This window comes from Anarrhichthys ocellatus, unplaced genomic scaffold (genome assembly GCF_004355925.1).
Source record: "Anarrhichthys ocellatus isolate YVR2014 unplaced genomic scaffold, GSC_Weel_1.0 scaffold17, whole genome shotgun sequence".
NCBI classification, from domain to species: domain Eukaryota; kingdom Metazoa; phylum Chordata; class Actinopteri; order Perciformes; family Anarhichadidae; genus Anarrhichthys; species Anarrhichthys ocellatus.
In genome coordinates, this window is record NW_022280047.1 from 5051138 (window position 1) to 5072099 (window position 20962).

At 41.4% G+C, this 20962-nt stretch overlaps 2 protein-coding genes across 12 annotated transcripts in view; both read right to left on the reverse strand.

The window, feature by feature from the left end:
* Window positions 1-16126, reverse strand: part of ccser1 (coiled-coil serine-rich protein 1) — a 103852-nt gene extending 87726 nt beyond the window's left edge. Inside the window, exons 1-4 of one of the 4 annotated variants that reach the window (XM_031856541.1) lie at window positions 15918-16126; window positions 10550-11570; window positions 9397-9817; window positions 5932-6116 (exon numbers count right to left, since the gene is read on the reverse strand). In XM_031856541.1, the coding sequence (XP_031712401.1) occupies window positions 5932-6116; window positions 9397-9817; window positions 10550-11545 (1602 nt within the window). In that variant the 5' untranslated portion in view covers window positions 11546-11570; window positions 15918-16126. The other 3 variants (XM_031856540.1, XM_031856542.1, XM_031856539.1) reach the window with 3 other exon arrangements.
* A 509-nt stretch (window positions 16127-16635) lies between these two features.
* The window catches only part of trim36 (tripartite motif containing 36), a 29516-nt gene continuing 25189 nt past the window's right edge, over window positions 16636-20962 (reverse strand). For all 8 annotated transcript variants that reach the window (XM_031856262.1, XM_031856259.1, XM_031856261.1 and 5 more), the window contains 2 exons: window positions 20792-20905; window positions 16636-19941 (listed from right to left, as the gene is read on the reverse strand). In XM_031856262.1, the coding sequence (XP_031712122.1) occupies window positions 19581-19941; window positions 20792-20905 (475 nt within the window). In that variant the 3' untranslated portion in view covers window positions 16636-19580. The remainder of the gene's footprint in view (window positions 19942-20791; window positions 20906-20962) is intronic.

Here is a 20962-nt window from a genome sequence, read left to right on the forward strand (position 1 = left end):
ACCACGTTTTATTTTTCTTAATCTCATGCAGTGAATGGAATTGACCTGAATCAGCAAATCTCAGGAGTCGGACAACCTCACAAGGCCAAAACAACTAATTATTCACTTTGAGTAGTTCTTTCAGCTGGTTTGAATATATTTTATAACCTGAAACAACCTTTGAGAGAATTATATTTTTCAGAAATTAAGTCGGGGAGGCTTACTAAAGGCTTTCAGAGCACTTAATATTGGTTAAAAGACCCCGTCTGAACTTTTGTGCAAAAATGAAAGCAAATATCAGGAGCCAAAAAACGATTATGCGACAGTCTCATGGAGTATCAGCAGATGCAGATGCATCTGAAAATCCAATAACCAACTCTGTTCAGCTCTCATCACTGTTGTTTGGACATAAACAACCTCAGAGCCACACTCCGTATTGATCTCCTCCCGTCTGAGAACGAGAGTCTCGATGCTTCGTGACATGCCTAACTCTAGAAAAACGAATTTCCAAACAAGAAAATCAATGTTCTTCAAGGCCACACCTATATGAAGCCATTGTGGTCTTTGTACTGTGTGAATGTGTAACACAATATCACTGTTTTTTTCACCCAGATGATTGCCGCAGTTACCATCGGAAAAAGACCAGGATGATTTTCAGTGTCATGCGATTGAACAGAAGAAGTCATTTCAGACATAAAAGCTAATAGCTAAAGGTATTGGAAAAGAAATGAAGACCCATACCGTGTGATACTATTGCACACAGACTTCATTTGAAGCTAAATTACCCATTTTAATGTGCCCCTCTAACCATAGAAATGTATTAATATGATTTTACAACCCAGAGATGTCACCGTTCACTCGCTTATGTGATTTGAGTGAGCGTTCTCCTCGAGTTAATAGAGATAATATCAGATTCAGGTCTCGTTAACAGATGGCTCCATCTCTTAACTGCCTCGCAGAACGACATCCAAAACAGGGATAAGAGGAAGCAAGAGGTTCTTTTCCGTCCATTAAAATCCACTGGTTTCTGTTCACACTGCCGATCCGGGGCTCCGAGGTGATAATTTCATTCAGATTCATGATAAGAGAGATTTTGCTTCGCAGCCAGGTAGCATGGCTTCTAGCAATGGAAAATATACGGACTAACAAACGACTTTGATTCTGTTGAGCAGACGCTTCACTGCGAGGTGTGTTTACAACGCGCCAAAGGGAGCAAAAGGGTTGAATGTCCTGTGAAATTGAAAGTCTGTTGTTGAATGAAAAGAGAAACGGATTTTTACCCCCCCCCCCCCCCCCCAACTGTCTCCCTTCCATCACCTGCATTTTACTCTAACTATCTCCTCCCATCAATAAGCACTCATCCCAGAGCAAAACAAACTCACTCAACAGGCAATGCCATTTTACAATCCCAGTGCTTATACTGTTCACTTTGTTAGCAACAGAATCCATAATTCCACTATGGCTCTGTACATTTCAAGATTTCTATCACATTTGCATAGTCTAAACCTTTATGAGAATATGCTATTGAGGCAGAAAATATGACTTCAGTCATGAATTAGAGTGAGATATCTACATTTCCTACTTCTGCAATATGTAGTCTGGTCATGAAAAGGATTTCTAGAAGATGAAGTACTTAATAAGGACATATTGGAAGTCTTCTGCATGTTTATGGACCTTTTTATGACATTTTGACACACAGCAGGTGTAATTAATAACATGAAATAACGGCATACTATTCGGGTGCTCCAGTTTCCCGGCCGTGGGCATTGTGCCTGCTAGAGGAATGGCTTTTAAGCAGACCTGATTTTGCTCCCAATTTATTTCTATGCAGAACAGCAAAAGACATGTTTGCCTCTTTTGCTTCACGTGGCGTTAAATTTGATTAGACTTTGACCTACGAAATCGTCAGGTTCTACAACCAGTTAGAGAGAGGGCGTGGGATTGACTTCTCATTTTGGAAATGTTGTTTATTCATATTCTTGTTTTAGAACTGCAAAGCGGAATGGTGCTGCTTGGCTGTAGTGAGTGCAAGGACAGACAGAAATGAAAGTGAAGTGTTTTGATAAGAAACTGCATAATTTATAACTGTGGGGAGTGCTGTTTGTTTGCCCACTAGCCATACTCCCTCATTAATGCTTAACCCTACCCATGCCATTTCCTGAACTGCCTGCTTTTTACCACATCCTGCGAGTATATTTTGCCTGAACAACAGCGTGAACTGTGGGACACACCATCATTTGTTATTTGTTACACCTGTGCTTTATCTGCAATAACTGGTCAAAATATCTTCCATGGAAATGGTCTATTGTTGTCTAGGAGGGTCACAAAAGATGGTGCGTGAAACCTGAAGCTGACGAATCTTGAGCACGAGAAGTATATTTAACTAAATAAGAGCCTTAAATCTGGTAGTCGTAAAAAAGTGAACACCAGAACAAGGTATTGGATTAAGTTATGACTGCACATTACCATCTTACAATTAAATTGAGTGAACAGCCGAGTGCTCCAACATAACCAAAAAGCCATTAAAAGGATTGTCTCTGAGCTCTTTAGCCACATTGCTTTGGAGGATCAAAAGTTTCAGCGAATTAAAAGAAACATTGGTTTCTACAGCAGAGGTAGTCACTTCCAATCCTCGAGGGGACGGAGACCTGCAGACTCTTGTTCCTCTCCGATAGCTAATGAGCCCCTAATTGGCTATCAGCTCCATTCTTTCCAGGCACACTTACCATTTTATTAGCCTCTACGCTGTTCAATGATTTAAAAATGAACACATTTAGGACATGACCACGGACTTACCTTGATATAATCACCATGATTTATGAAACATAACCAGTTATATAATGAGAGCGCTTACCATTGGATGCAATATTAAAAGCTATTCGTCAGTGTACGGGAGCATGCTGGTATTCCCATAGCAGAAGTGGTGTTAATATGAAGTCCATATCTTACAATAAGGGTTTTCTCTTTTTAAACTGATTTCTTGCAGCATGATGATTATTCTTGATAAGCAATTTACTTAATTCCCATAAAATTCATTCATGATATGATAATGATAGTGTTTTTTTACACCACAAATGGTTATGTATTAGTCTGAGATACATCTTTGGAGCTCTACTGTGTGACCAGAAACCTTTGAAAATGAATTTGATTAGTTGTGTGTATAATATATGTGGCTGCCATGATGTCTTTGGGCAAAGAGAGCATTCAACACCACTAGTATATAAACATCCTTGATTATTTTTCATTTCAAAACCCAACAGATTTGTTGTGCTCATCACACATTCTGTCTGGGAGAGGACGTGAATCGTTATCTGTTCTATGATTAATACAAGTGTCATTTATGATGTCTAGCCTTTACAAGGCAGCAGTCAGACTGGAGGATATGAAAAACAAGAGGCAGCCTCCGCTACAACGCTGTGTAGCAAGCAAGCTGCCAAAGCAACTGTTGATGAGCACGAGTAGCAGTCAAAGGAAAGTGCATTACAGTTTGAACTATTTCACCGTATATGTCGATCAAACTACAAATAAAAGTGCGTGTTCGCAGTTCAGCTTCTGCCTGAGCTAAGGAAGAATTTCTCCAGAACTTGTAAAGTTGTTCTTTTTGTTGTCGACTGAAATTGGATGTAATCACCGTCAGCCTGCCAAAATATTATCACAGCTGCCGCTCACAAACTTACGAGCGACTAACAACGTATATATGCTGGTAAAATAAATATCTTGCAGTGTCCCAAAGGGGTATCCAAATAACAATAACAAGCAAACACTGGCTTTTTTTTTTTTTAGCTTCACAGATGTTATATCCGTGAATTCAACAAACTAGTTATTTGTTTTTGCAAACCGAATCTTTATTTGCTTTATTAGATTTTGTCTGGGCTGTAATGAAACAGCAACAATAAAGCATACTGTTAATATGTATCTGGCTCTGGACTGATCCACAGGCCTCAGCCACGTCGTATATATGTTACCAACTATGACCCGCGTCATCTATTCCTGTTATTCATACCCTCACTGGTCCAAGTTATTTATTTACTTATAATCAAGGCTGAAGACATTTTTTTTTACTGCACTGTAACTTTTATTCATGTATTTGCGACCCCTCTTATAGCTTGTTTTTATTTTCTATCCTCTTGGAATTGAATGACTGCTTTAATTGCATTTTAATGTCCTTTTTTTACGATGTGTTTCTTTTGCACTTTGGCTCAATGCTTTTGATGTTTTATGTAAATCATTTAGATTGCCCTGTTGCTGAAATGTGCTATATAAATAAACTTGCCTTGCCTTTTAAAGGAGTCTCAGGTGTGTCGGTCAAGACTTTTTCATAAGCTCCGTAAGGGCCCTCCGCTAACCAACTAAATTGTATCAAGCTAAAAGAAAGAGGAGAAGTTGTGGTACATAATTTGAAATGCGCTTTCTGCACCACTTCGGCCCCCCCGAAGGGCCCTTCATAGGACAGAGGAAGGAAAGGAAGTGATTACTCCACGTTTAGGGAAGTGTGAGCCGAGAAGAGGGTGCAGTCTGTAAAGTACGTAGCAAAGTGCTTTGTATATCCCGGCCCTTTTAATCTCTTTGTTGAGGATAGTCCCTGGCAAAATAAATGGGATTGACTTCAACTAGCTTTCCTCCGACAGAGCTTCCTTGTGTGTGTGTTGGAAGAAAACCAACCAATACACAACAGTAGCTGTAGCCTTTCCCCAGAAACAAATGTGGATTTGCAGCATGCATCAACAAAGACGGGTGCAATGTCTGTTTGACAGTCAATGCTAAAAAAAACAAAAAAAACACAAGGCACACTGCTTAAATCCTACAGATGACTGAAGAAGTTTCTTAAAATACTTTATCCCGACACAGTCACACTGAACTTGAGTTCAGGGCTTTTTCCTTCAACAGCTTTCAATGTTTATTGTGTGTTTTTCACATTCATGTGAACACATATACAGTATAACTTATTTACAGATTCTTATGCTTAACTTGAGCTGTTGAATACTGTACTTGTACCGAGTGACACATTTAGACTTGAGCTGCCAGCTTGTTATGGTTTAGTCAATACAGCACTGTAGCTCCTCATTACACGTGTGACACTTCTCACTGCGCTGCATTTAAAGAACGTCTCGAAAGGAGTTTAAGAGAAGTCAAAGGGAGTGAAAATGAAAAGCATTGTTTTTGTGGATCAAAGCTGCAAAGTACGGCCCAGTGCACTGAGCCTGGTTTTGCCCAGGGCGTGCCGGAACACTTTTGGTGCCAGAGGCATGGGCCCAGGATGAGATTAGACATGATCTCCTATCATACAGTATATTATCCGGGAGTGTGTTAGCAGCTGGTTACAATTGTGGTCAATTACAGTCGCTCTTTTCATCCCCAGGGCTCTTCCTGTAATGATGCACTGGCGGTTTTGGTAATCCAGTGCGGAAGTCACAGTTCCTTGGTATGCAGAGTTTTAAGTGAGACTACAACAGCAGCCTAAATAAACTGCTAAGATGGTGGTGAAGTTGGATTTAAGTTTGTGGACATATGAAATATCTGTGTGTGTGATTTTACACAATTCCCACATCTACAGATACTCTATATAACTACCACTCTGCAGTCAGTGCATTGTTTCTGCTCCACAGCTCACCTCACAGCACACACTATTCAGTGCCATGTGTGTAAACTGTGTTACCTCAACATCTTCACCAGGATGTAAGCTGTTACATAAACACACACACACACACACACACACACACACTATACTGTATGTTTCATAACACACACCGTTGATGCTGAAGGGTGATGTAATGATAACAGAGCATGACCTGACATCTGTTATGTAAACTATAGTTATATGATGAACTTTAGAGGCTCTCACAGGAGTATATTCTCGGGGCTTTCAACGAATTTATAAAATCACACACACACACACACACACACACACACACACACACACACACACACACACACACACGGCTCAAGACCTACCAGACTTCCCAGTTTGGAAGACGAGGAGTTGTTTCTGCGTTTGAGCAGACCACATCCCTCCATGCCCGGGGCATCTTTGTGGTTTCCATGGATACGAGGCCCACCGGCCCCCTCAGACGAGGAGCGAAGACGTCTTTCCATCCGCATCACCTCGTGATAGGGGCTGACGCTGCTACACAGAGAGGCTGGAGGAAAGGGATGAGTAACGAGAGGAGGCGAGTCAAACAGACAAAAGAGTCAAGGTGAAACTCTTCCAACAGTGATTCCACAAACTGAGACGTCACCATATTTTTAATATATTTCCAACTGGTGGCAGTCAGCCCCATTTTCTGTAGGAAAAAGGTTTCTTCATGAAAATGTAATGACGAAACAGCTCTTACTCATAGGGCATTTTAAATTGAGTCAAGTCTTCCCTTTCTGAAGCTCTTTGGCCATATTGCTTTTGGTAAAATGCTATTTATGCATGTTTTGTAATAAAAGAAAGTTTTATACACCAAGCTTGCTGTATATCAATACAACTAGAGAATGAATGTGAGAGTTCAAGTGCAATACTGTTCAGTCAGACAAACAGAAGATTGCTATATTGCTCTATTTTGATCAGAGATAGATGTGAAAACAGACAGACAACGCCACGTCATCTACTTCAGCAAAAGGTTCTATGACATTTGTTAAAAACAGCACTTCATGCCAACCTTTTTCTCTCTCTCTCACACACACACACACACACACACACACACACACACACACTGACACATGCACGCAGCCACGTGTCCCCTATGTTTATGTGTTTGTCTCCTTGTCTTTGTTCTTGTGAACTCACTCTGAACAAAAATAATGGTTATTTGCACTTTTTTGGGCTTCGCACTGAGCAAAACAAAACATTGAGAAAGCCTAATGGTCACCATGTCTCCTTGTGTATTCAACCATTTTACTCGAGGCTGAGACAAGAAAGTAAATTCAGACACGGGGGCCCACATACCAGAGGCCCGTGATGCTCTTTGCTAAAATGAATATAGTCAAATTCTCTTTTGTGGAGTCCAACCGACAAGCTCACCCTGTTTAAAAACTGCTAATAATACTTTTATTCATATATCACTTTTAAAGCTTTAGCAAAAAGTTATTTCCAGATTAAAAGATTTACAGAATAATACAAAATAAACAACGCGGGTCATGAGAGCAGTTAAGTCAAGCAGCACTGAGCCCATACATAAACAGATGGAGGTGCAAATTTAAGTAAAGGAAATAACCTGTAAATAATAAATAAGATGCAAATATGAAGAGGCGATCTCGTAAAAAACAACTAATGATCTCATTTAAAGCAGATATAAAAAGCAGGAAAAAAACAGATAAAAGTGCCAAATATATGGTAAGTACAAAAACGACGATACTAAAACAAGCACAATTTTAATATTTAATGACAATGAAGTTGAAATAAATCATCTGGTTTTAGTGGCCTGGCTGGGCTGTGAGGGGTTAAAACGTATTTAATATAATCTGGAGCCAGACAGCGGATGGCGGATGGCCTTGTGGGCAGTTAACAAAATCTTAAAATGTATTAAACATAATGGGCAGCCAGCTCATTGATGCTAAGATTGGAATGATATGATGAGACCTCCAAGATTTACTTAATAATCTGGCGGCTGAGTTCTGGATAAATTGCAACTGTGTGACCGAGTGGGAGTTTAAACAGGTAAAAATAGAGTTGCAGTACTCCAGGCGTGATGATATGAAAAGATGTATGATTGGTTTAAAACATGTATCTTATCTTGGAGATCTTTCTTTTTGGATAAAAACACGTTCCTGTAACTCCTGGTATGCTGCTCAAAGGATAACTGTCTATCAAAAGGTTCTTTGCTCCAGACTTAACATTGTAAGTAAGGTAGTACCAAGGTACGACTGCATCTGTACTTTATGATGTTCTGAATCCAACATCAAGCCAGAGCACCTCCAGTGATTCCTACCCACAGTCCAGCAGCACTACGATAGAACAATGTCCAGAATCTGCAGCCAGCAATAAGTCATTTGTCGCAAGAAAGAAAGTGTAGCTTTAAAACTTTCATCGTGTCCTTGTTCCTCCTAAAATTGCGTCAAAACGACCCTCTCTGATATTTTGAAATGAATGACAACTTAGAAATTGTGTGTAAGTTTTGTATGCTGTGGGCCCTTTCAGAAGTGGCAGAAAGCCATCTTAAAGAGGTCAGGCACACATTCAGCGGAAAGGGAACTTTCTAGCAGATGAGGTGTGATGGCGTCTATTATTTTCTTCAATATTATCGCTGCTTAATCGCTGTATTCTGTCTGTAGATCCTGCTAACTGGAAGATAAATATTCACCAATATATCACATATAATATTCAGCTATTGTCCTGCAAGAAAGAATTGCAATATACTGCAGTGGAAGCAGAACATTAGTGGCATTTGGCTAAAAAAAAAAGAAATCCTTTGCAATGTGTTACAGCAGCTGAAGAAGAAAGATGGAGGATTGTAACAAATCATCTTCGGTTCAGCAATAAACTGTCAGTATGACACACACACTGTTGCACTACTGTCACCCCACAACTGCCATTGATTTGTTGGACTGAAGGCATCTTTTTCAGATTGACTGTCTGAGCTACAGCTAGAAGTGAAAGATACAAGAGTTTTAAATACATTTTTCAAGCTTTATTTATTTTTCTTGTAATGTTTGGAAACATCCTCAATTTTTATCAGAATTTTGATTTCACAAAGAATTTGGAAATTGGAAAAACAAGCTGAGTAAGACAAGGGTATAAGAATACTTTGATTATGATTAGCCCAGTTTGCACCACCTCCATTTACCAGTTTCCTGTGGGAATCTCCTTGAGAGGCGCAGGAATGAACTATTGGATATGCTGTTCACACTTGTTCACGTGTTCACTTGTTCAGTCATAAGGAGGAAATAAAACCCATCAACAGGGAAGGAGCTGTCACTTCAACTGCCTTATAAATGTTATTCCCATTAAACTCATTTTGATAGAGATTATTGTGAATGTTTTTGATGAAAACATAGATAATAGTGACATATTTATGAATGAACATTACCAAAACTTTAACTGGTAAACTAAATTCTGGTAAATGTAATTCAAATATTAGCAAGCAGCACGCTTGTCAAACAAGTACAGAAGCCAAGTTTGTGTCCGTGTGTGTGTCAAAGTTATCATGTGGGGTCATAAGTCCTTTTACTTTGTTATTGTCATATATAGTGTTCATTAACATAAAAACACGCAATTCAAATGATTAGGAAATAAATTCTTCTATTATTATTGAAATAAGCCGCTTAGAGGTAGAGTCAGGAAGTTAGGAAGTTAAAGATGCATAACACCAGATTAGGAGCATCTCTCAACGACACCAAATTATGGTTATTATTTTTCTTGCCCCTGTTTTCTGCCTGTCTGTGGCTCTGCATGTAAATTTGTGACTCATCTAAGTGTTTGTGTGAGTTTCATACCTGCATGTGGTTTCCTCAAATGAGAGGACCTTGGTTCGTGGCAGCCGCAGAAACTTCCTCTCTCTTGAATAGAGCGCACGTTTCTCGCCCGTCTTTCCGATTGCTCTGGATTAGAGTGACAACCCTCGCTGCGTACCGCACCACACGCCTCGCTCTCACTCGTGGTCTCTTTGTGGACACTGGCCTTCCTCTCCTCCACCAGCTCAATCCTCTCCTCTGCTGACACCTCATCCATGGCTTCCTTTCTCTCTTCCTCTCTTTCCTTCCTCTCTTCCAGCGATTGTTCCCGCAGAGGTAGGCAGGGGACAGCTGTCTCAGGCTCTGAGAGGGAAATGGCAGTCTCATAGTCCGTGTTGTTTGCTGTGCTGGCGTCGGGGAGTAAAGGTTTCTCAGCGCTGGACTGGGCTGGAGTGAAGAAAACCTGAACAGAGGACATTTTTTTGAGAATGTGTAAAAACGGAACATGCGTCAATGGCAAATACAAGAACATTTGTGATCTCCAATGAGGCAAAACGTTGACAGAGGGAAGAACCCACTTGAGCACGCATTTAGTAGGTGGATATTTGTGTGTATATACTTATTAATGGCCTCCGAAGTGCAGAGCTGTGTCTTTGCAGTTGTTCAACTACATAAATGGTTTCTTTTCTGGAGTTCCCTCCTCTTTATCTTCTATGATCAGAACTAGACAATATTGTTTCTTCATTGAGCACAGAGCAATAACAGCACTGAAGGCTTTTCTCTGAAAACACTGGGGGGTTGGTTCCCCTCCTCTACCAGAACATGAAATAGAATAGTCTGTGAAGGAGGAAAAGTTGTGAGCACAAAGGTGTGAAATATGGAGGGCAGTTCATACATGCGTGGCTTTTCTTTCTCATGCCTTAGCTCTTTCAATAAAAGGACTTTTCATGCCCCGGTGCTCAATTGTTATGCCACATTTCACAGATTTCACACAGTGGTCATAAATATTCCTCCTTTATGTTTGTTTATTTTTGTTCTTGACATTCCAAGGGCACCTGTGGTTGAATTGTCTATTCCTGAAGCACTGATGTAAAAATATTTATGAATAAATTCCTGTTTGTATGGTTTACAAGCAGGAAGATGTTATTGTTCAGATCATTCAGCATTTACTTTGTCAAAATGTAAGCACACTTACCTGTGAGGTAGAGACAGCCAAGCTGAAGGTCTCTGCAGCAGGCGGGGCTTCAGGTGGAGCTGTGTCAATAGCCGGCCCAGGCCCAGAGGCAGATCCTGGGGCTAAACCACACCCGGGGCTGGGAGCTGGCAGGGCATCCGCCTCGGATGCAGAATCCTCCGTGATGGGGATGAACTCTGAAGGGGTGATGGCTGTGGTTCGGTCTTCTGATATCATAGGGGACTGCAGTGAGCTTTCACCTCCGGCACCAAGCAACTCTCCTGACCACGACCCTGGGGTGAGCCCCCCCGCCGCCGGGGCGATATTGGTGGCGCTCGGGGGTTCCAGGTTCACTTCTGGAGGTCTGTGGTGATCAGAGTTCCGGGAGAAACGGTGGTGAGCTGAGAAAGATTTGGGCAGCAGCTGTTTCTTCCGTGACGACCGTTTAGTGTTGCTACTCCCCCCGCCGCTGTAGTCATCGAGGAACCCGGAGTCGTCACCCTCGTTGGCCCCCGAGCCGCTGATGCAGTTTATAAATACATTTCGATTATTTGTGGAGGAGGAAGAGGACACTTTCTCAAAATCCTCGGTCTGAGAGCGCGTGATCTTCTTCTGCTTGTGGCTGCCAAACCCAAATGAGTGGCGCGACTTGGGCCGTCCGCCACCTTCACTGAATCCCGCTGACGGCGACGACGCCGTTATCGTCTGCTGGTTATTCCCATTGGCATCGGTGCTCTGTGTCAGCGGGGGGGTGAGGTTTAGGTTGATGGGCTGGACACGCGGCTCGCTGTTCCGTTTAGCCGAGAAACTGAGGGACGGGGCTCGGAAAAGGCTCCGGCGTTTCCCAGTACTGCCAGAACTGGAGTTGGTGCTGGAGGGCGAAGAGGTGTGGACGCCATTGCCCTGTCCGCCCGAAGACGGAGAGGAGGGGAGAGACTCCTGCCTCTTGCTGCTGCTGCGGCGGAAAATCGGCAGGCGGGACACGAGTGTGGAACGGCGTGACCCCGACTCACCCATTTAGGAGCTGAGGCGGCAGGGTACTCTGAGGGAGCACACACACAAGAAACATTTGGAACTCAAGTTTGAACATGAGATATGTTCTCTAATGCGGCAGGCAAGAAAGCTCAAATTCACTGACCTATAAAATGATTTTCCAAAATATAAATAAAAGGAGCCTCAGCCTACAGACTGTTTAACGTGAGAAGTCTCACACTAACAGATCACATCCCCCACGCTGAATGAGTCAGAACAAGTTGTTGCTGCAGATGCTTCTGTTGCAGCTCATGGTGTCATATGTGAAGGATTTTTTGGATATTTCATGTGTAAACAAAAACAGTGCTGTTTACAATGCTGCTCCTAGACTCCCTGTGAAGTGTGTGTGATGAAAGCACTTTAACTGCCTGAAACTTTAAAAGGCAAAAAAATGAAAAATCATTTCAAATTTCTTTTGGCTTAGATATAAACGTGGTTATCAACTCTGAAAGTACAGAGCATATTAAAGATTCCGTGCGATGGTGGAGTTCTGAGTTCTGGTATATCCGTATTTTTAACTCTAACCCTCCCTGCCATCTGACATATTCCACTAAACAAAAGAGGCAACACAGTTATTCATATATTTGTGATGAGGTAAAACAACATGCATCTGTAGCAAAGCTCAGAGCTTATGCCCCAAAGACGGTGTATTCTAGTTCAGTCTGAGGATAAAAAGAAAGTCTGTACGTGCATGTGATGACTGCAGGTGTGAGAGCTGGAGGGCTGACTTCTCTTTGACATGCCACATATCACAATTAACATGTATCTGACAGCTAAATCATGAAGAGACAGGACTGACCCAGAGGGAGAGCGAGAGACACAGAGAGAGGGGGGAAATCAAAAGGCAGTACTTATTACAAGTATTCCTATGGAGGTGCTCATAACTCAAATACAAAAAAGTGCTGATTCTGATACATTCCTACTACTCTGTGCTCCCAAGCATGTTGTGTATGTACTGCTTAAATCAGTTACTGACTGGTTTGAAAGCAAAACATGTAAAAGAAGAAAAAAAGCAAAGTGAGAGTCCGATTTAAAGATTATCATCTCAAACAAAAGCGCCGCGATAGAGACTGAGAAAAGTTACGACGAGCCTTCATTTCCTGGCCTGTGGCTCAGAGACGTTCACCATATTAACAACCAACTTGCATCAACTGTCTCTGAGAGTAAAACCTGAGCTTGTAAGGCTACAACACTCACTGCGCCTCATGTAATCTCCATTTACAAAAGTCTGTATACATTTTACAATCAGCAAGCTCTTCAAAACAAATGAAATTAGAGCTCATATTGTCTCTCTGCTTCTCAGCGTTAACGTCACAGATTAACAGAGAGACATTTGTTTCGGTAAATACTCACGTATTCATTATTTTCTGCGATGATTTAGCCAAACAGTGACTACGCCGTCCTTGTACCGGTGAAGAAGCTGCCTCTGCGAGAGCTTGCTGAAGCACTTTGTTTTCGATCACTGTGTAACAAGATTACATTAACACCCTTTACTGAAGTGGATTATGAGTGTGTCGCCTCCTTGAAAGTAAATTTGATCAAGTTCTGAATAAACAGTGATGCGGTTTCTATTTTCATACAAAGGTACGTCCCAGCATAACGCATAAAAAGAGTCAATGAATACTGCCAGAGACAGAGGAAGCCATAAAACATTAACAGTAATGACACAGTGAACAATAGACACGTACATAACACATAACAGAATGCAGTTATACTTTGTTCTGTCCGTCCTGGATCACTTACAGCTGTGTGTGCAGGTCAAAACACACCGCAGGTTACAAGCCTTTAGAAACACATTGGAGACTTCCTGTTTTTCGGATGAGCCAGCAGTTCAGTCGCGCTTCAGCTTAGCTGCTTATTCCGCCACACAGACATTATGACCAGGCCATGGCCCTCTGACCCGGCTCATGAAGACAAGGTAAACATCCTCCAAGTCATGAGCTGGAGATTAAAATAGATTGAGGACACCGCCAACCAATCGCGTAATAATAACAAAACTCTGGTAAGTGATGGCTTACAGGTGTCAGTCCTGGTGAACCAGCATCATACAAAATCACTATGTGATAAAGGGGCGGGCTAACTCACTATGAAGCCTGTCCACGTTTAAAGCTGACAGAAAGAGGAGCTAGAGAGGAAGTACTGCACTGAAGCAGGAGCTTACTTCCTCACTGGTCTGCCGCTGCACAAGAAGCGAGTCGACCTGTGATGGAGAAGCAATAAAAGTCTCATCTCAGTTCCTCTTCCCTTTGCTTTATACTGCAGACAGTGATAGTGTTGAATAACAAAGCGCAGAGCACCATTATACTCGATTGTAACGCCATCTTTCCATTTCAAACACAGAGTGTTGCGATGTAATTTCAACAAACAATACACAAACTATGTTGGTAATGCATTGTTTTGAAATGAACAGCTCTAGGAGTTCAGGGGAGCCCCCCCGCCATGCTCCTAATGATCACAGCGTGCGCCAAATATCCATCTTAGCTCGACGTCGTCTATTCCTGCAGCGCTGTGTAGTTGGTATCGTCTCAGCACACTGAGCCTACACCAGTTATACGATAAATCAGGAGGCTAATGTATGGGTCCAAATTCCTATTTCATGATTCATGATTATCTGTTGGTTTGACAGAGTAAAAGGTGTGTATGGGGTGTAACTGGGTGTTCCCTATAAAACAGGTTCTCACTCGGAGTTTTTCCACAACAACTACACATTATAAACAAACCACAATCTTGTAATGCATGTAATGGAAGAGTACATATTAGGCACCACTGTACTGCTGCTCTTACTCCTGGCTGAATACAGACAATAATATGCTTTAGGGAGTTAGCTGGCTTCAATGATGGGATGGGTGATATCATCAAATCTAAATATCTCAATATTTCTGTCCACTGTCCATTAAACTCAGGTACAACAATAAAATACCAGGAAACACAAATATAAGATACATTTAAGTCATCATACAATAAACAGCTTATCAGAATATGACAAATCTATTGTCCCTTAATCTATGGACATTAACATATTACTTCTGCGACCTATGTGAGGCATTGCATAACAGAACTGCTGACCTTATCTTTGCAAGCCATGACATGTGGTGAAAACAACAAGCTATATCTTGAGCAAGAGGACTCCTTTTTAAACCAGGGACTCAAACGTGGATTGTGTTCTCTCACCTTTGGCCCAACAGAAACATGGCTTCTCTGAACATATCACAACCATCTGGTTTGGGCTCACTGAAGAAACAAGAAACTACAATTTCTCACTTGTTTGTTTGTTTACCAAAAAGCTGAGAAAAAAAAAAGACAACTGCAGACTACAAAACCTAATTCAGACTACACATCCCAAGACATCTTGATACAGCACGTGTTAACAATGAAAGGCGGAGAAACACACTGCAACTTATGGGAAACACATGCGAAAAGCATAATCAAGGGCTTCGTAAAGTAAATAGAATTTAGAGAACATGATGCAAATAAATAGAGAACCCATGCAAACTGACTGAGTAAAACATTCACCAACAACATAGAGAGACACACTGCAAATACGGAAAACACAAATATACAGAAGTGCTAAAGAAGATAATGCTGGGATGGAAATTTAAAAGGATAAAATAATCTACAATGTATTATATTTTTTATTGATATAAACATAGATGTGTGTCTTGGATATGTAAGAGATGGTGAACACACTCCCTTCCTTATAATGTTGACAAGTCATAGTATTGAACTCATGTATATGAGACAATGATATGATGTTATTGCATTAAACAATGGCATGGCACACGCTAGAATGATGACTTATCCATGTGCAATATGTTTCTTGTATTTACAGTACAATGATTAGTGATTATGGGTTAGTATAAAGCATCAGAAGTCAATGAATAGGGCCTTAGCATGTTGTTACTGTGTGCTTACAGCACAGTTTCTACAACTGTCCAACGGGCCCGCTTGCTTTTGTTTGTATTCCGTCCACGTCTTGGCTATAGCCAGTTATCATATTATACAGTTTGCATGAGATCAGATGCAGGAACGTAAATGCATGTCACCAGCAGCAGCCCAGCTGCACTCCAGCAGCTGTCAAAGCGAAACGTCAACAACGCGTACAGAAGCCCGTCGACCTTAAATCCACACTAGCTAGCTGGGTCAATTCACCGACACTCAGCCGTCGCGAGTAAGCCGTGGCGCTAATGGCCCCTGCAGATAATACATCAACACAACGCCGTGCATCGCTTTCTTCAGGCTGTAAAGGTCACCGGTGCTCAGAGGAAATACTGTAGCAGGCACCGTCCCGCCGGTTCAGCCCGGACTGGCTAGCAGGCAGCGGACAAAACAGACTCAGCCGTCCGTTAAGGTACGTTACCTTCAGCGGATTCCTCTACCGACGCCGCGCTGTGCAGAAACAGCGGAGTATATCTTCCCTCTGCGGTCATACGAGTTATTATAACCCAGGCGAGGATATCTTGAAGTGTACAATGGGACTGGAATCGCACTGAGGTAGCACTGACGCCGATATTACACCTCAGTGACGTGGAGTCTCTTTTCCTCCTCCGTCGCTTCCGCGTTGCAACGACAGGGCGCGAGCGTGCACGGTGTGACGTCCTCCTCCTCCTCCCACAGCTCAGCATCCTGCAGCAGGTGGATGGACAAGTCGATGTTTCTGTGGCGAATACCATCAATAAACCCATCCGTAATCGATTCCCTTCATACATAGCTCATGAAATAGAATATATAAATATGGATTCAGCTGCAACCTTATAGTGAATGGATTTGACTTTCACTTTAAATCTTGTTCTTACGTCATATGCTACGTTTGTATCAACTAAGATAAGGCATACTTCACCCGATGCATGGAAATTGATCATTGCAGAGAGATTAGTAAATAGAATACAAAAATACAGGTACAAAAAGAAGCATGAAAAAGCAAGAATAGAAGGGATGTTAAATGGCACCAAGTTATGTTTTTGGGTTGTGACTTCTGCCAGGCACTGCCTTAACATGTTCACATGCTACAGCAGTTAGGTTAATCAGAGTGAAACTACAAAACAGCGCAAATATGTGATTAAAGAGACAAAACAAGATTTAAAAACACTAGTTTTATTTAATGAAATACACAGCAAATTATAAAGTGTAGCATTTTCCAGGAATCATAGCAAAGAACATTTCCACATCTTTACGTACAGAAAGCCACCACGTACACACCACATCCAAATGCTCTGGAGAAAACAAACGGACAAATGTCACTAATTTAGAGTTCAGAACAATTTGAGTTTACAAGTCAAGTAGTGTTTAAAGTTTGTATTAAGGAAAAGCCCATTTAAAACCACAAAGTAAACTAATTAGAGTGCAAATCTACTTGATATGCCTAGTTCTAAACTTTTCTACAGCCTGTTTAATAACAATATTGCACACACACGCATTATACACACCTGCAGAGCCAAACAACTGCCGACATGCTACAGATTTTGTAAAGTACAAGCTTGGAAATAGATTGAGAGCCAGCCTGCTAAATAGTTGGTTGTACATTAATGAAAAAAAGGCCAGGATGCATTATAATTTTAGATGAGATGTCGCAATTATCAGATTTCTAGAACCACAACCTTAAATTGTAGTCGAGTGTGCTGTGACTCAGTGGAACAAACCAACATTCACCCGTTTGTTCCGTCATTAACAGGAATGCATTGTGACGGAAATAAAACCCTGAACCTGCAAATTCATAAATGCATAGACTTGTTTAAAAGATGTTGACAGTCCATTTTAAAATATGGGAATCAAGGTTCAGGTCCGTGAGAGTAATTCACAGAAACACCGGCAAGATCAAATGCAGTTACACAAATCCTATAAATACTTTTTTTAAACTGGAGAATGTTTGTCCAGCTGTAAAAGCATGAATTCATGAAATGTTTTAACCCCAAAACCCACAATGTGCTTCACATTATACAGCCAAAACATTTCAACCGATTTATCAAACCAACACCACAAAAAAGCAGAAGAAGAAATGGTTAGTACCATTTGAAAAGCACTCCCTTGACAAAGGCAGTTGAACACCTGATTACAATACCTTCTACTAATAGTGACACACACACACACACACACACACACACACACACACACACACACACACACACACACACACACACACACACACACACACACACACACACACACACACACACCTTTCAAGCCCACAAGCAAACACCAACTAATGAAACATTTAAGATTTACTTTATTTCACTGAAAACAATAAACTCTGGATTAACACGTACATGGAAATTAAATCAAACATTTAGAAAAATCACTTTATAATCTGACAACGAGAAGGCGGAGATATTGAAGTGACTGACGGACAAAGCTGAAAATCAAACCCAACTTGTTTCTGTGAGGAAAGGTACAGCAGTTAAGGTTTCCCAGGCCTGATGGACAGAGGTAGGTAGCATTAGGCCCCAATCAGGGCCAGAAACCTGAGAAAACACACAGCGATTACCCTAATCCTCCAGAAATCAAAATATACATGAATGTACAAACAAACCCATGTGCAGGCAGAGATGCAGTATACGCTTGTACAAAAACTAAGTGTGGTGCAGCAGCAAACGGTCTGTCTAGCGTGCCCTCTTAGCCTTGAATATCTGCGCTGATTTAAAGAAAAGCCAATCAACTACTCATGTGATCTGTCCGACAGCCCATCTCACCAGTGACACAGTAATATGCTACACTTTATGCATCTGCACTGCAAGTCAACGGTGGTTTTGATAGTTAAAAAAAGTACTGAACCGTGTGTTTTGTGATAGCACTTATTGTAAGAACCTGAAGAACTGCATTTGTGTGTTTTAAAACAGTTGAAGGCTGCTAGGCCACAGAGTGGCGAGTCAGCACCTCGACTTCCTACGCACTTTGGCTATTAGTGACTTTGCAGCTGTGTAGCTGACGTTGACTACGAGTGCAGTGTTCTGGTACCTGGCTGATTTTATAGTGCATGAGTCACATTCAGTGCTGTGCAAACAGTGAGAGGCTTTAAAATCCAAGGAGCTACTCCAGGATTTACATTGATGTAGTAAAAGGTGAACCGCTTTTGAGAGTGCGACAGTCACTGTGAGACATTAATGTGCTGATTATGTCTGCAACGCTTAAAAGTGAAGCAGCTAACTAGGTAGTGATCAAAACGTGACGATTGTTAAAATTATCATATGTGAGGCTTCATTCATAATATTGTGCAAAAACAGCTGAACACAACTGTGACGAGGAGGAACGGTAGTGTTTTCTGTGATCAAGTCAAGAGGAAAAAGGGAAGTATAGAGAATACCATTAACATTTATAACTTTGACACCCTGTCTGTGATGAAACTACCCACAATAAAAACCCACATAAAGCATTTATGATAAGTATCTCCATAATGCTTGTGCAATGACACCAACATCTGCTTGCTAGAGCAAACTAAGGGACCCATTTCCTTAAAAAAAAAAAAAAAGAAAAAAGGCACAAAGGCGCTAGCTGTATAGTAGCTACAAGGCTCTTAGGTCCACCATGATTACATCTAAACCTATGCTGCTACTTTTAGACAAATAGTTAAAGAGCCCAACAAAATAAAAACCACCCAATAATTACTACTCACAAATGAATCTATCAACATATACCTGGCAAAAGAGGAAGTGGAACTGTAAGCTCAAAGGCGTTTCATGTTAAAAACAAAGATTCAAAGTAGCTGCAGACTAATTGCAGCTAATTCCACTAGATTAACAGCTGATCAATTAAAACCAGGTCAAATACAGAGACTTTGGTATGTAGAGAAGATCTGTCACATACCAACCTCTGAAGACCTTTGTATGTGGACACTTGTGTATGGATCATACATTATACATGCCAACTGTAAATGGGTCAGTCTCTGGCAGAGATCCCATTTTCACATTTAGGACTGAAGGCCCTGCTCACATCCGACTTCATCAAAAACTATTTGGATTGTACTCCACCCTGTCATTAAAATCTTCCCAGAACATGCAGTTCCCAATGCATCCACATGCTCCATCTCTCCTCAGAAGGTCAGCCTCTTAGCGGTGGTGAACTCTTCCAGTTGAACCTTGCCGCTGCCCATGAGCCCGAAAGCTGGATACATTGTTCCCGAACAATCCACCTGCCTCTCATAAAGGCACCTCATGGTGTCGGCGTCGTAGAAGAACACCCGGCATGCATCGTAATCTAGGCAAACACCCAAGCGCTGTGGCATGGGGAGCACGCGGTTGCCGGGGTCTCCAGACGTTGCGTTTGCTGTGGAGGATGAGGAAGTCTTGGGGATGAAGAGTTTGCCCATCCCAATGGTGAGGAGGGTGAAGGGCTGGGAGAGCTCATAGCATGCGTCTTCACTGCCGCTGTCATGCCCACTATCATGGTCACACCTGGTGAATGGAAGAGGAAGAAGAGGGGGGATAGATGGACACAGAGATGAGGTTGTTAGTTTGTATAAAATGTTTTGTAACCTACGTCAAAGCCAGAATCATAATCCTGTGTAAAATAGAGAGCACAGTAATGATCTGCCCAAATTAAAGCTAAAACTATTACTTTCATTATCAATTTATCTGCCGGGTATTTTTTAAAGTCTTAATTTAGTAAAATGTCAAATTTCCCAAACCAATATCTTGAAACGTTTGCTCCAAAACATACATTCAATTTACGAAGGAAGAAAAAAAACAAAAACGACAAATATTGATAATCACATTTAAAAAAAGGGATTTTTGGAAAATAATTGATTGATAGAAAATGAACCTGGAACAATTTCCATAGTTAATGCATTTGCAGAGTCATGTTAGCTTTATTACACCAAAAAGACTGCTATTATTTATACTTAGCCATTCCTTTAAAAGAGGGTGAATAAAATAAAATCAAAACATACTCTACCTCACACGACTAGTTGAATGCTGCCCGGTGTTCATCACCTTGCATGCATTATGTCATTTCCATAGAATCAAAATGTTTTTGCATAAATAAATGTGGTTCTCTACATGCCTTTACATGAGCTGATCCAGCGAGAAAGGCAGCTTTGTCTGAGACTAAGCTCTTTACGAGTTTATACTGGTTCTCTTACATCACCGGATTAGGTATGACTCAAACACACTTATCTCTGTGCTGCGATTGTTTGCGTGTGGGTGTACTGCAGGTATGTAGAGGTAAAGATAAATAGAATATGTAAAACTTGGTTTCAGTGTCACCACATTGACAGATAGATAACCATCATGTGCGTGCTCTTACCTCGGGCTGCTGGTGTCTCTGGGATTGTGAAACCATTCAAGCAGCTTTGAGTCAGAGGCCACCCCAACTTTAACCATGTAGCAGTACGGCTCCACCTTGAAGGCCCAATAGTGTCTGCAAAACAAAACAACGGTTATTACTGCAGGACTGGACAATGTGACGACCTGTTGA